This window comes from Triticum urartu, unplaced genomic scaffold, assembly GCF_003073215.2.
Source record: "Triticum urartu cultivar G1812 unplaced genomic scaffold, Tu2.1 TuUngrouped_contig_4685, whole genome shotgun sequence".
Classification (NCBI taxonomy): domain Eukaryota; kingdom Viridiplantae; phylum Streptophyta; class Magnoliopsida; order Poales; family Poaceae; genus Triticum; species Triticum urartu.
Genome location: NW_024115294.1, coordinates 1 through 15,486, shown reverse-complemented (window position 1 = coordinate 15,486; position 15,486 = coordinate 1). Strand labels below are relative to the sequence as shown.

Sequence of the window (15,486 nt, the reverse complement as noted above, 5' to 3'; positions counted from 1 at the left end):
CTTTTTGATCTTCATAAAGAACCCTATTCATTGAATCCGATTCAACTAAAGTTGGAGAAACTGACACCCGCTAGCCACCTGTGTGCTAAGCACGACGGTAGAACCAGTCTCGCATAAGCGTACGCGTAATGTCGGTCTGGGCCGCTTCATCCAAAAATACCACCGAATCAAGAAACAACTAGTGACAGCAAGCAATATGTATATACCCACGCCCACAACGCCTTTGTGTTCTACTCGTGCATATAACATCTGCGCATAAACCTGGCTCTGATACCACTGTTGGAGAACGCAGTAATTTCAAAAAAAATCATACGCACACGCAAGATCATGGTGATGCATAGCAACGAGAGGGGAGAGTATTGTCTACGTACCCTCGTAGACCCTAAGTGGAAGTGTTATGACAACGCGGTTGATGTAGTCGTACGTCTTCACGATGGACCGATCCTAGTACCGAAAGTACGGCACCTCCGCGATCTGCACACGTTCAACTCGGTGACGTCCCACGAACTCATGATCCAGCAGAGTGTCGAGGGAGAGCTTCGTCAGCACGACGGCGTGATGACGGTGATGATGATGCTACCGGAACAGGGCTTCTCCTAAGCACCACTACGATATGATCGAGGTGGATTATGGTGGAGGGGGGCACCGCACACGGCTGGAAACAATCAACTTGTGTGTCTATGGGGTGCCCCTCTCCCCGTATATAAAGGAGTGAAGGAGGGGGAGGGCCGGCCCTCTACTATGGCGCGCCCTGGGGAGTCCACCTCCCATCGAGAGTAGGATTCCCCCCTTCCATGTAATTGGAATAGGAGAGAAGGAAAGGGAAGAGAGAAGAGAAGGAAGGAGGGGGCGCCGCCCCTCCCCCCTAGTCCAATTCGGACTAGGCCTTGGGGGCGCGCGACCTGCCCTAGGCAGTCCTTCCCTCTCTCCTCTAAAGCCCATTAGGGCCCATATACTCCCCTGGGGGTTCCGGTAACCCTCTGGTACTCTGGTTTTCTCCGAAATCACTCGGAACACTTGTGGTGTCCAAATATAGCCGTCCAATATATCAATCTTTATGTCTCGGCCATTTCGAGACTCCTCGTCATGTCCGTGATCACATCCGGGACTCCGAACTACCTTCGTTACATCAAAACACATAAACTCATAATACCGATTGTCACCGAACGTTAAACGTGCGGACCCTATGGGTTCGAGAACTATGTAGACATGACCGAGACACGTCTCCGGTCAGTAACCAATAGCGGAACCTGGATTTTCATATTGGCTCTCACATATTCTGCGAAGATCTTTATCATTCAAACCGCATACCGATATACGTTATTCCCTTTATCATTAGTATGTTACTTACCCGAGATTCGATCGTCGGTATCTCAATACCTAGTTCAATCTCGTTACCGGCAAGTCTCTTTACTCGTTCCGTAATGCATCATCCTGTAACTAACTCATTAGTCACATTGCTTGCAAGGCTTATAGTGATGTGCATTACCGAGAGGGCCCAGAGGTACCTCTCCGACAATCTGAGTGACAAATCCTAATCTCATTCTATGCCAACTCAACAAACACCATTGGAGACACCTGTAGAGCACCTTTATAATCACCCAGTTACGTTGCGACGTTTGGTAGCACACAAAGTGTTCCTCCGGTATTCGGGAGTTGCATGATCTCATAGTCATAGGAACATGTATAAGTTATGGAGAAAGCAATAGCAACAAACTAAATGATCATCGTGCTAAGCTAACGGAATGGGTCAAGTTAATCACATCATTCTCTAATGATGTGATCCCGTTAATCAAATGACAACTCATGTCTATGGTTAGGAAACATAACCATCATTGATTCAACGAGCTAATCAAGTAGAGGCAAACTAGTGACACTCTGTTTGTCTATATATTCACACATGTACTAAGTTTCCGGTTAATACAATTCTAGCATGAATAATAAACATTTATCATGATATAAGGAAATATAAATAACAACTTTATTATTGCCTCTAGGGCATATTTCCTTCACTATGTGTTGGTTATGTATGTATATATGATGAAACTTGTGTGTTGGATATGTCATATTCTGTTGTGAAATTTGTGTGTTGAAACTTGTGTGTTGAAATTGAATGAATTTAAGAAAAAAGAGGGGCTATACAGGCATATGCCAAAGAGCTTTGCCATCAGCTAGCAGATGGCAAAGCTGCCACATGGCAGCTACCTGTGCAACCTGGGGGCACTGGCAGCACCTGGGGCTGGCCTATTTGGTTACTTTGTCATCCGCTGGCAGACGGCAAAGGTGCAATGGTCTTTGTCATCCGCCAGCAGACGGCAAAGCGCATCATTAACCCCCTAACTGCCATAAGCTGCCATGTGTGCCATCCAGCGGACGGCAAAGACCATTTCATCTTTGTCGTCCATCAGCAAACGGCAAAGAGCCCTTCATCGTAGCCTATTCAGCCGAACCTATTGTCGTCTGCTGATGGCGGCAAAGGCCTTTGCCGTCAACCATGGCAGATGGCAAAGTGCGTGATTCCTGTAGTGATACCTCTCCGATACATAGAGTGACAAATCCCAATCTCAATCCACGCCAACTTTACAGATACCTTCGGAGATACCTGTAGAGCATCTTTATGATCACCCAGTTACGTTGTGACGTTTGATAGCACACAAGGTATTCCTCCGGTATTCGAGAGTTGCATGATCTCATGGTCGAAGGAACATGTATTTGACATTAAGAAAGCAGTAGCAGTAAACTGAACGATCATATGCTATGCTAACGGTTGGGTCTTGTCCATCACATCATTCTCCTAATGATGTGATCCCGTTATCAAATGACAACTCATGTCTATGGTCACCGAGCTAGTCTAGTAGAGGCTCACTAGGGACACGGTATTTGTTTATGTATCCACACATGTATTTAAGTTTTTGGTCAATACAATTCTAGCATGAATAATAAACATTTATCATGATTAAGGAAATATAATAATAACCATTTTATTAGTGCCTCTAGGGCATATTTCCATCAATATAATGCATTCACAGTATTCAGACATTAACTGTGCTGACGTGGCACTGTATTTCCAGTTACTCTGTCAGTCTGCCTACATCGTGTGAGTCACACATGTCAAGGTCGAGGGTGAACTACGCGGAAGGGGAGAGGGGGGTGGTTTACAGCTTCGCAGTTGTGTGGTATATTTGCAGCATCTAGAGCCTTTTTGTTGGGTTGCCTAAAAAATTCAGAAAATTTAGGATAGGGCTGCTGTTGGAAACCATTTTTTTCTCTCAAATGCCAAATTAACAGATACTGCACTGTTTTATGCTGCTATTCGAGATGTTCTTAGCTGCCGAGCTTGCTTAGTAAAAGATTTTTTGACCCCGAAACCATAGAACAATTGTTCTACGGTTATTTTCATTAATATAAAAGTATATAGAAACTAAGCTAAAAAGAAGAAAAGTACTAGGAAAGTAAAAAATTATCCAACTCCTATTTTCTCTAACATTGGAAAGTAAAAAGTAGAGACTTAAGATGAGAGGGAGGTCATCCATTGCTCCAGACTAGCAATATTCTTCCTTTTTGCTCTGTGCTTGACCAGAGAAAGATCATGAAGCAGACCTTGTTTCCAGGCTTCCAGACTTGGGTCAATGTTTTTGAAAATCTTTCCATTCCTTTGCATCCAAATATTCCAACAGCCCATGATCACAATATCCATGGCAATCTAAGGTGGGAAAGATTGTTTGAGGAACATAACATCATCAAAGGCAGATGTTCCTCCGTGCCTATTTGGAGCAATTATGTCCCAACAAGATAGGGCAAAATTACAGTCCCAGAAGAGGTGAATTGATGTTTCCTCAACATGATCATGGCAAATAGCACATTCATAGCTTTGTAGCATGAAATGTTTCCTTTTAAGCAGACTTCTAGTACTGGCTTTGTCATGTAATATCAACCAGAAAAAAAATTTGTGCCTGATTCTACTAGCTGCTTTCCATAAATCACTGAACAGATGATGCACATCTGAAGGTCCCATCACATGTTTATACATTTTACTGACAGAGAACAGACCAGATTTCCACACATAGTGCCAAACATCAGCTTGCTTAGTATTGGGCGGCATTCCTTTGACAAGGCTCACTTGCCCTGTGAGTCGGAGCTCACTTTGGTGTGGCGTAGTGCGTTCAGGCTTCTGGCCTCGAAGCTGTTGTGTGGCTTCACCCGCTTGTACGCCTGGCGCCCTATCCCTATTTGGCGCCCACTGCCCTAGTTATAGGCGTTGGCACAAACTGGCGTACACCCCCTCCTTCCTTGTGCTCGGCCCATTAACATTTTTTTCCTTTGTGGGTTGCAAACATTTTGTCACGTGTGTAGTTTTCTGCTCAATGTTTTGTCGTGCGTGCGTTTTTTTGGCAAGTGAACCTAGCCAGTTTTGTGAAGCTTCTAACAACTTTTTCTCTTTTCTTTTTTTGGTTTTCATGACGGTTTTTATTTGGTTTTTTCTTTTCTTTTACATTTTTTAAATGCGTGTTTTTTTCAAATTTGTGAACTTTTTATCAAATTGGTGAACTTGTTTTCCTTTAATTCATTTACTTTTTCCAATTTTTTGGACTTTTTCCCCAATCCTTGAAACATGTGTCCTTTTTTAAAATTCGTGAATTTTTTTTCACATGCATTAAATGTTTTTGAAATCCGCAACCTTTTTTTGAACTCTTGAACTTTTTCAAGATCGTGAACTTTTTCAAATGCATGAACCTTTTTTGAACCTGTGAATGTTGTCGAGTTCGTGAACTTATTTTAAATTCATCAACTTTTTTGAAACCCATGAACTACTTTTTTTTGAACTCATGAACTTTTTTGAGGTCGTGAACTTGTTTTTTGAAACCGTGATTTTTTTTAAAAAAAGCGCAAACAATTTTTTGAATTCCTAATTTATTTTATAAAAATCTTAAAAAGTCAACGGTCAATGGCGAATGGTGGAACGATCAACCGTGACCAGCAAATCGAGAAAACCGGAGCGTCCCGTTCGAAATGCTTTCGTACTTGTGTGGGCCGGCCCATGATGGGGCGCCTGTAGGCGCTCGTTACCTTCCCTAGCGCTTAAGGCGCTGGAGGAGAGGTCTTCCCTGGCGGCCTTCGCCACTCTATGAATGTTCTTCCCAATGTTAAAGATCTGCTTCGGCCCTTCGAGAACCATGTTGCCGAGCACAACGAACCCGCACAACATCATGACCTGAATTGAAAGTAAGGTCGCAAAGATCCAGGGTCAGCCTGAAATAAACCCTATTTTCAGAAGTTAGTTTGAGGATTTGTCTAGGACAAATGTTAGAATGGAGAGTGCACGATTTGTGCAGCACATCACATCCCTCTTAATAGTACATTTTCTCTCGCATCTAAAACTTTATAATTAATGAATTCATTTTATGTTGGAAATGTCAATGCAAATTCTAATACACGTCAACGGTCAGCTACACGCATGGTTATTTTCTTCATAGTGGAAAGGGTGGAGAAAATGGAATTGAGAAAAAAATTTATGGTGATAGCTCATAGTATATCGCAAGACCGAACGATTGTGTCCGCCAAAAATTATGAAGCTCATTCCAATATGATTTCGCAGTTTCAGTCATTTATCTTAAAGTGTCAGGGTTTGAGATCCTCAAGGCTGCAACTTTGCAAACCACAAGAGACTAGATCATTGAACAAATCATCACATGCCAACAAAAGAACGATATTTGCTCCAAAGAAAACAAATACAAATCTACAAGTTTTCAAGATCTTGCATTTCATGCTAATGTCAAGAAAATGGTAGTATTATCTTCAGTTTACTGATCCTCTAAGAGGGCCTCTTCACAAGTTTAAGTATGCTACTGCTGCGCCTATGATGATCTGTATAACAGCTTCCAAAACGACACATGGTAACACAGGTACATTGAATGGTTAGTGGAGAACTCGTTTTTCGTTTATCTCAAACACAAACTGCGTTCCCGCTTGAGACTGCCAAAATCATCTCTACATGTTCAGATCAAGTCCAATGTTCATCCCGTTGTACGCAATCGGCGCGTACATCCACATTTCATCAGAGCTGAGGACCTGAAAATTGACGAGAGAAATTCGTCAGTTGCAATGTCCGCCATGGAACAATTTGTCTGATGTCGAAGCGAACTAAATTGAGCAACTGCTCACCTTGATCTGAAGTTGCAGGAATTTGACATACTGGACTGCCTCTTCAAGCATGGTGCTCATATCTACCTGCAAGATCAATACAAAAACATTGTTGATTTAGCCATTGGATCTTAGCATTTTTATTCATGTAGGCTACCAGTAGCATGAATGTTCAGAAGCATACTTTGGTTCCATTGGGCACAAGGGTCTGCAGTGTCTTCAGCCTCTCGTTGATCCTTTCCCTCCTTTTCTGCTCAAGCAAAGAACAGAGAATTAGTACTTCACATTCAGTTGCAAAAGATAATTCCTTCAGATGCGAAAGAGATGATTATTGGCAGTACCCTTGCATAGAGGCTCTGGGGATCGGTTGCCGCCCCGCGTCCAGCCCGGGCCTTGCCTTTTGGAGTAACACCAGCATCCGCAGACTCTTGAGAAGCATTCGAGTCATTGTCCGAGGTGCAGCAGCTCGCTTCGGTTTGCTTGGCATTCTTTGCTCGCTTCGGTGCAGCCTTCCTTGCGCATTTCCGACCCTGCAATTAATCAATTAGAGTCAGTATTCACACTAACAGCATGAACGTATCTTTCTAAAAGACATAGCCGGTGAACAGAATGATCAGTCATCCTCAGGACTTACTCTTGCTTGGCCCTCGATTTCTTCTTCCACCGAGTGCTTTCTCTTGTTAGTAGCACTGACCGAGTTGAGACCCTCGCAGCTTGACTCGCCGTTCCCGAACAAATCATGGGAAATGGTTGGAATCATATTCAGATACTCGATAGCACCTTGCTCCTGGACCAAGTTCAGGTCCTGTGGTGCAGTGCAGGAGCTGATGCCCAGGGTCTCACTTGAATCACCCAAATAGTAGCCCATACACTCGGATGGAACAGCAAAGCTACCATCATTGCTATCACTACATGCACTTGTATTAAGATCAGTGTCATAGAAGGATGGATGGGAAGCCTGGTACCAAGGCAGATCCTGCTGGGCATCCTCGCCATGGGAGGGGAAGGTGCCAAGCAGCTGCGCCATGATATCGGACTCCTCGCCCTGCGGCGGGAAGTCAAACATGGTCCAGCCAGCCTCCGAAATCAGGCCTCCAGCCTCCATTGAGATGTGAATTTGGGACTTGGGAGCCTTGGAGGCGAAGGGCGGCCTGGGGAGTGTGGTTGGAGGCACTTGCTGTTGAGAGGGGTGAAGACAAATGCACAACAGTTCAGGTGCTTTTATACTGTTCAGAGTTCTGAGAGGTTGCAGGGAACAACATCTGCAGAATAAAGAAAATGTGAGCATGAGTAAACAAAGGACAGTCAATGGGTGGCATGAAGTGTGTGGTGATAGGTTTGCGATCAGCAACAGACATTGGTATGTTGTAAGGATGTGAAGAGCTGAAGACGACAAGTTTGAAGAATTTCAACTGCTGGTTGGTGGGCAAGACAGTGACTTGTCCAAGATTACAGTTATGCGGCCTGTCTCCGAAGAAACCGCACAATGATTAGAGACATTTTACTAATCATTGGTCCATGATTCATCGAGGACAGGCAAAGGAAGTCTATGAGCTCTGAACCGGGATAGCAAGAGTTTACCTTGGAATAGAATAGAATAAGATCAAGACAACTATGTGCTCATGCTTTCTTTCTTTCAAAAATATGTGTACTGGTGTTGGTTAGAGATGGAATAAACAAAAGTAGGATATGCAAAGACATGCCTGCACGAACATGGTGGAAGGAATCTGAACATTCTTAAGAACTCAAAAGAGGATATATGAAAGCACGCCTCTATGGATATCACGGTCTTGATCTGCAAATAATTCTCACACCCTGTGCCCGCAGCAGCAGCAGCAGCATTGATGTTCAACACTTGCAAGATGTTGGAGGTTGGTATCCTGAAAGATTTACCACATTGACATTTTACACACGATAACCGACATCAATCTAGTTAAACTTTCTATCCTGAACTAACATAGAAATAAGTTTCTGCCAACAGCATCAAACCAGAGAAATGCAGTGATAATGGACCAGCAAAATGTACTGAAAAAATGAACAGATCTGTATCATTCATTGTCATCACTTGGTTTCTTCATTCTAATGTATCCGAAGGTCAACATGGTAACATTACAGCAACATTCCCAAAAAACTGTGTTGAAACCCCAGTTAGATCTTAAATTCAGATTATGGCACGTTTTAACAATCAATGAGCATGTGCATCACCAGAATGGGTGCCACAATGTAGGTCTCCCTTTAAGGTGTCAAGTTTGCGCGACATCCGACATGGAGATCTGATCCTGCTATCCTCATGGGTAGGAAGTGATCTGCGTATATATCTAGTAATCAATAGCTGCACATGATTCAGATCCACCACAATGCACAAATCAGCTGTACTTCTGTCATGTTCTGAAAAAAGATTGCATGCCCCTCTTTGGTAAACAAGAACAGCTAAGATGCTGGCAAGGAGAATGATTCAAAGGAAACAATACGAGGTTAGTTTATGGCCCATGATCCCTACCCTTTAGCTGTATCAAAGAAGCAAGGATGCCTCCGATGTTACGCGGCAAAATTGCATGCGTATGCAATTATGCATTACAGAAGACCTAAACAGGCAAGCAGATATCATTAACAGAGTAGAATGAATAGCTTGACATGAGATCATTACTAAATATGCGGTTACGTTTATTTTCTGCTTCCTAGAAGGTCAACTAATAGCATGGGAAAGCCAAATTGCTTGTGAGATTACTCCCTTTCGAATATCCTAAAAGACATTCTCTTGTTAGTGTTTCTTAGCTTTTAAATTATGTGCACAAACTGGCACGAATAAACTATGTTGAGGAATAGGCTTCCCCTGCTATGGTTTCTGTGAAGAATAATAGTTTTTTAAGATGAACATAGCTGCTTGAAAAGATAGCTAAACTTACAGATCTAAGAATATCTCTACATGTTCCTTTTTCACTTCCTCAAAGTCATATCGTAATTTTAAGTTTTTGACATTATTATAAAATGGGAGGTTATGTTTTATAAACAAACATTATTTGTATAAATAGGAGTCCAATATTTTAAAAAGTATGTCAGTTAGTTTGTTTACCTGCTCATAGTAAATATCCGAGTAATGAATTGTGGGGAGGTGGGAGCAATTTACCATGTCAGCATTAAGTGATCACAATCCACAGGATTCTAAATCAACAAATATATTACTAAATAAAAGCAGAAGTAAGAATATAAGAGTTGTGATATTTATGTCACTTTCAGTTGACAAAAGTAATGCAATATTGTTTACTATTTCATTATTTGTGTTGATCGCACAAAAGTCAATACGATAGTTTACCAAGAAACCAAGTTCCTCAATGTATTTTCCAAAGTTAATAGCAAGGGGGAAATTAGGGCACTAACCAGTAAAAATTGTTCACATTGCCGTCTAAACTAGTCAAACGCAGATATTGTGCTATGACTGAACTATGTAGCTTCCAAACGAAGTCATGCATCGATACCAAAACATCAGATACAATTTCCATTCAGCTTAAACATATTCAATGAGAAAACATTTTATCAAACCACAACCTAAAAAGTATGCAGGCACCAATGTCAAGATAATATATTTCTTTCTTCATATATGAAGATTGATAGTAGTTACACTGCCCCTATCCCCAGAAACCACAAAGAATTTCAACATTCATCAGTTAATGCCAGGCAAAACTTCTATTCCTGAGATGAAACTTTCGAAGAACATGAAACAAAATAGAAGTCAGAGATTATACATAATAGTTCAACGTCAAAAGGAAATCCTGAAACTATTCCCTGAATACATAAATAACTTCGAAGTCAAACAATACTCTGGCATCTTCGATTAGGACATCAGACAAGGAAGCATCAGAATTAATTCACAAATTGTTGACTATGGCTGCAAAAAGAACACCCTAGCAAAACATTTTGGCCATATAGTTTCGAGTTCCAACTTTCAAAAGCATAGCTCAGTTAAGCAATATTGCTACTCCGTTCCCAAATATAAGCCTTTTTAGAGATTTCAACAAGGGACTAGATACGGAGCAAAATGAGTGAATCTACACTTTAAAATATGTCTATACATCCGTATGTTGTAGTTCATTTGAAACCTCTACAAAGACTTATATTTGGGAACAGGGGGAGTAGTTAACAAAAATAGACCATGATACATGCTCAGAAAGAAATGAAATTCCAACTGGATACAAAACTACTGAAGTTCCCGTATCCTTTGAAATTACCTTCTCACAGGTAGGTAGTTCAATTATAGCATGATGATAACCCAAAAAATTCAAACAAGAACAGAATTATTGTTGGCAAAGATTCAAGATCCTGATCGACCTGAGCAACTAATTTTTATTTATTCAGAAGTGCAATTCTGTCTGGGGATTTTCCAACCATACAAGTACTAGAGGGAGTAGGTAAGATCAACCGCATGACATGGCCAGATGCAACTCATAACTCGACCGACACTAAGATGGTACAATGTACGTACATTTGAGTAGACACACATCAAACTACAAAAACATAACCATAACCCAACATGGCCAATGGTCATCGAAGAAAACACATCCATGAGTGTACCAAGTACAGACACCACAAAAATCTCAGATAAATGCAGGAGATCTGAATACATCAACAAAAAATGGGTCGGCAATTTTCAGTCATGACAAGCACCAACAAAGCATGAAAGTAAATAATGCTAGCAAGTAGCAACAGAAACAAACTTCAGTACAGACTATCCTTCATTGACATGAATAATTTGCACTGTTTTTGACAGAAATAAGCCACATATTACAGGGAACAACAATCAAGTCTGCATTCCCAAACAGTTCCAGAAGGACAAATTTAAAGATGAAACTTTTATTGAGCAGCTCCAGATAGGAACTAGCTAAGATTGTAACGGATATCTTTGCTGCTTCCAGTATAGTTCCAGAAGGGAAACATCATTGGAACAACTCAAGAGTCACAACTTGTTTCATACTGACTCGTCTGCCTGCACTAGGACAAAAACTGGCATGTCCCCCAACTTGTCCCGGCCCTGAAATACATGCCATGGTTAGGACATACATGCAGAAGGGAAACATCATTGGGACAAACCAAAATTCTGATGATAAGCAACTATAAGTCATATCTAACTAGAATTCAGTTTTGCTCATAGATGAAAATTATGATTCATTAAGCTGTAAAATTCATGACCTTAGGCAGTTAATTAATTATTATTTCAAAAACTGCAGAAAAGCATAGTTTAAGTGTTTCGCTGGTGAACTTCTGATCATGGCTTGCACATCTTTCCTTCCTTGTAGCTAGCCTCAAGTCATAAGGTGCATTCTCAGTCTGCTTGTACCAATGGTAGTGTGCATGAACTAGGCATTGTGTTATTCAACTGCACGAGGATAAAAGCACATGGAGCACGAAACTGTCTAATCCTAGTATATTTAGGTGGATAACAAGTGGTATAATCCTCGATAGAATCACATCAATGTGAAGTTCCTTTGTCCTTTATTCATGCAACTAATTCTCATAGTTGCATGCATTAACTACATGAAACCAAACCTCCCAATGATTACTTATCAAAAGCTAACCAAACAAAAAATACATGAATGGAAAATTCCTAATAAGAGCATGACAATAATTCTAACAATTAAGTATGACCAATGTTTTGTTCACCTAAACAGGGAGATATGCATTGGAAGTAAAATGTACCTTCAACTCTGGCAGTTCAATAACACAGGCACACTCAACCACCTTTGCTCCAACACGCTCTACAACGTAGGACATCATTAAGATAAATGAATCAGCATATATGATAAACAATAGGAAAAAATGTAATAAGTTTGGGGTGCAAATGGGTAACCTTTAGGGAAACCCTCTAACCATCTTTTGTTCAAACAAATGAACTAGGTTTCTCTTTAGTTCAAACAAATGAACTGGTTTTCCAAAAGTGATGTGAGCACCCTAAGGGTCACCAATTCACGCCTCTGCAATATAAGCATAATTGGACAGCATTCCATTCGGAACTTGGGAGGTATGTTACCATTTGAAAGTGCATTCAATCCCAGTGGGTTTTGATGATAAATAACAAGCCAAATAACAAGCCATTAAGGGGCTAATAATTTTCATGAGTGAAAGCTCCGATTTAGTCTCACGGAAGTGAAGTGAACCGATATTAGTGTATCCCCGAACGGAGAAGTTAAAAGATGACATCAAAACCAACAGAACATTAGTGTCCCTAGTCTTAAGTGATCAAGCTTACATTGGGTGTATATATGCAAGTCATACTGTTAAGGGGGGTTCCATGGAACGCTCGCAAAATAGCTCAATGCACATTACTCGAACCTTGCCACGCAAAGACAAAATTCTTACCTATATGCAAACCAAATCTATACAAGCCAGAGTATTTGGGTTGGAGCCAGACAGACCGAGCTTGTTTTCATCAGGCCAATCCAAACCCCTCGGCCAAGAATGGACATGTTTGGGCTCCCCATAGAAGCCTTTGTGACTCCCTATGATGAGCAGCCAAAGTGTCCCGGGTGGAAACCGAAGTCTCTAGATCTGACCCAGACTGTCCGGATCTGGATTGATTGACCCAGTATGAACGCCTCGGCTGTCCCTACACATACCTGCGCTACCTCGGGAAGCTTTTGTGGCTACCTATATTGGGCATCCAGAGTTTCCGGGTGGAAGTCGAGTTGTCTAGAAACCGAGAGTCCAGGTGGGAAGCAGTTGGTCGGTTGTGCGTGGTAGCTGCCACATCGGCCAAAGTGGTTGTTGGTTATTGAATCCAGAGTGCTGGATCCGAGTTGGACAGTTAACTGTCAAGGTTTTCGCAGAAAAATCCAGACAGCTAGTTTTAGAAGGAACTATTTAAATACTTTGCATATGCACGAATGTGGACATTTAATCTATGAAGGATTTTTTTTTTATGATCAAAGTTCAAAGATGTCGGCTAGAGAGGAGGGTGAATAGGCAACTACCAAATTTTATTCCAAATTAGATATTTTCTTAGAACTGCAGAACTGAAATATTTTATGAATATGATTTGATTTTCTTAAAAAAGTTAAACATTTTCAAATAAATGCAGAATTAAAAGGTTCTCTCACACAAAGCTAGGTAGAATAAACTATATGAGCTAAGCAACTAGTGGCCCTAGCAACCGAGGTAACAAGCTAGTAAAGTAGGCGGAAAGAGTAAACCAACGAGAGGACAATTTGTCGCCGAAGTTTGGATCCTTGAGGGATTTTACGTGTTGAGGTGTCCGATGACAAAGGTCAGGTCTGGCTCTCTCTCTCTCAAGCTTATTCCTCTCAAAGGAGCCCCATGTATTTTCCTTTCAAAGGTGAACCATAGCCTTTACAAACTTGGTGAGTCTATCGACAAACTAGGAAGCTCTCAAGGGACTCCAACCGTCTAGAAGACCCTACCAAAAGAAATAAGTTTGATGAATCTTTGGAGATGAACTGGATGCATCTCTCAGTGTAGATTTCAAATCTCAAACATGTCCTTGGTCTTCCTCTCAAGGATTATCACTAGGTACTTCGAGAGACGTGGGAGAGCACTTGAGGATGAGGAACCAGGAAATTGGCTGGCAAAAAGCTCCATGTGGTTGGCAGCTATCTCAAGTTTGGGGTGGGGGTTATGTATTTTGCAAGTTGCAACTCAAATGAACCTTGAATAACAAGGTTTTCCATTCACGCATTTAAGATATTTTCTACACAGGAATAAAGCACGTTAAGAACTGAACATAGAAGCTCACCAATAAGTTTGGCAGCGGCACAAAGGGTTCCCCCTGTGGCAATTAGATCATCCACAATAAGGACTCGGTCATTGGGCTGCACAGCTCCTACGTGCATTTCAATTTTGTCAGTGCCATATTCCAGAGAATATTCTTCCGATATCACCTCACCTAGTATAAATATGCAACATTATTAGCTAATGCATCCAGTTCGAGACCTGAAGTATACCTGTTCAATAAAAGCAGCTTCTGCATATTAAGCACTGAAAGAACATACCAGGTAATTTTTTCGGCTTCCTTATTGGAACAAACTTTGCACCTATGGCTAATGCAATGGGAGGACCAAAAATGAATCCTCTGGCTTCAACACCTGATAATAATAGCAACAAATATGATAAATTAACACCAGAGAAAATAAAAACCACATTTACAGTTTTGTCCTTTAAATAATAGGAAAATTAAAGACAAAAGGCATTCTGCTTAATTTCACATTACCAGCAACTACAGTTATGTCTTTGTCCTTGTACCGCTCGACAAAGAGGTCAGTGGTGTCACGGAATGCCTGCGGATCGAGAAGCAAGGTTGTGATGTCCTGAAACAAAATCCCTGCATGAAGAAACAACGAGATACATGATTAAATTAAATAATTCGTATTCCTTGCATGTAACAATATAGATCACACATGATCCTGCTCTAAAGGTACACTTGCCATTTACCAACAGCTCAACACCACCCAAACCAATAGTTCACATGTCGCCCATCATTGCAGAAAAATCAGGGCATGACTATAAGCAAATTGCTACCAGCCAGAATCAATTCCATGTTCCACAATTTAAGTCCCTGTTCACTAGCCTATAAATGATAAGTAATTGTATAAATCTACCATTAAGAAATCTATGGTAGTCTCCTGTTTGCTTAGCTTCCTACACAAGTTGTTACAGCTGTTGGCAAATGGCAATGGCAATTGACACATCCTGCTTGTAACGACTATTGGTTCACCATAAAAACACAGGAATTCCTTACTTCATTTACCGCAGCAGCAATATGCTACAACACCAATTTACACTATTTAGTTAGTTCTAAGTTCTAACCTAGGAGATGTATGGTCTATACACTTGTGAGCTGAAGTTTACCTTACCAAACTTTCACGATTGTCTTGAGTAAAATATGGCTGTCGTTTTGTTCGATGCCATGATTTCGATAAGATTTTATATTCTCCAGCACTAGCTCAGTTATTTCGCAACACCTTATAATGGTCATACTAAAATTTAGCGTGGTTTACATCTGCTCCACTTGAGCAAAATACACCAAACCGGCGTCCACCCGCTGCTACCCTGTGAAGTCTAACAAATGATAACCACAGGACAAAACCGCGTAAACCACAGGGACTAGCATAGCTTGGCCGACTTCCGCGACACACCAGGTAGCAACCCGCCGCCGGCCCCACGGCCACTGGGCATCCACCAGATCGACCCACCCACCCGAGCGAGCAAGCGAACGGCTAGGGGTTCTAGAGGGGGGAGCGGGGAGAGGCATCGACGATGTGCACTCACCTGGCTTGGGGAAGTTGGGGATGGCGCGGATGCTGGACGCGATCCGCTCCACGCGCCCGTCGGATGCCATCG

General features: G+C 41.5%; 2 protein-coding genes across 2 annotated transcripts; both read right to left on the bottom strand.

The window, feature by feature from the left end:
- Window positions 1–5,691: 5,691 nt before the first annotated feature.
- On the bottom strand, window positions 5,692–7,345 carry LOC125528177 (transcription factor bHLH139-like). The gene is made up of 5 exons (XM_048692682.1): window positions 6,776–7,345; window positions 6,483–6,671; window positions 6,326–6,391; window positions 6,163–6,228; window positions 5,692–6,069 (listed from the first exon to the last, which is right to left on the bottom strand). Exons 1-5 carry the CDS (start codon window positions 7,244–7,246, stop codon window positions 5,989–5,991), a joined length of 873 nt encoding a protein of 290 aa, XP_048548639.1. The 5' UTR covers window positions 7,247–7,345; the 3' UTR covers window positions 5,692–5,988.
- Window positions 7,346–10,844: 3,499 nt separating this feature from the next.
- LOC125528175 (adenine phosphoribosyltransferase 1) lies at window positions 10,845–15,484 on the bottom strand. The gene is made up of 6 exons (XM_048692681.1): window positions 15,415–15,484; window positions 14,357–14,467; window positions 14,139–14,231; window positions 13,883–14,032; window positions 11,833–11,891; window positions 10,845–11,167 (listed from the first exon to the last, which is right to left on the bottom strand). The coding sequence occupies exons 1-6, from the start codon at window positions 15,482–15,484 to the stop codon at window positions 11,105–11,107; spliced, it is 546 nt and encodes a 181-aa protein (XP_048548638.1). The 3' UTR covers window positions 10,845–11,104.
- Window positions 15,485–15,486: the final 2 nt, after the last annotated feature.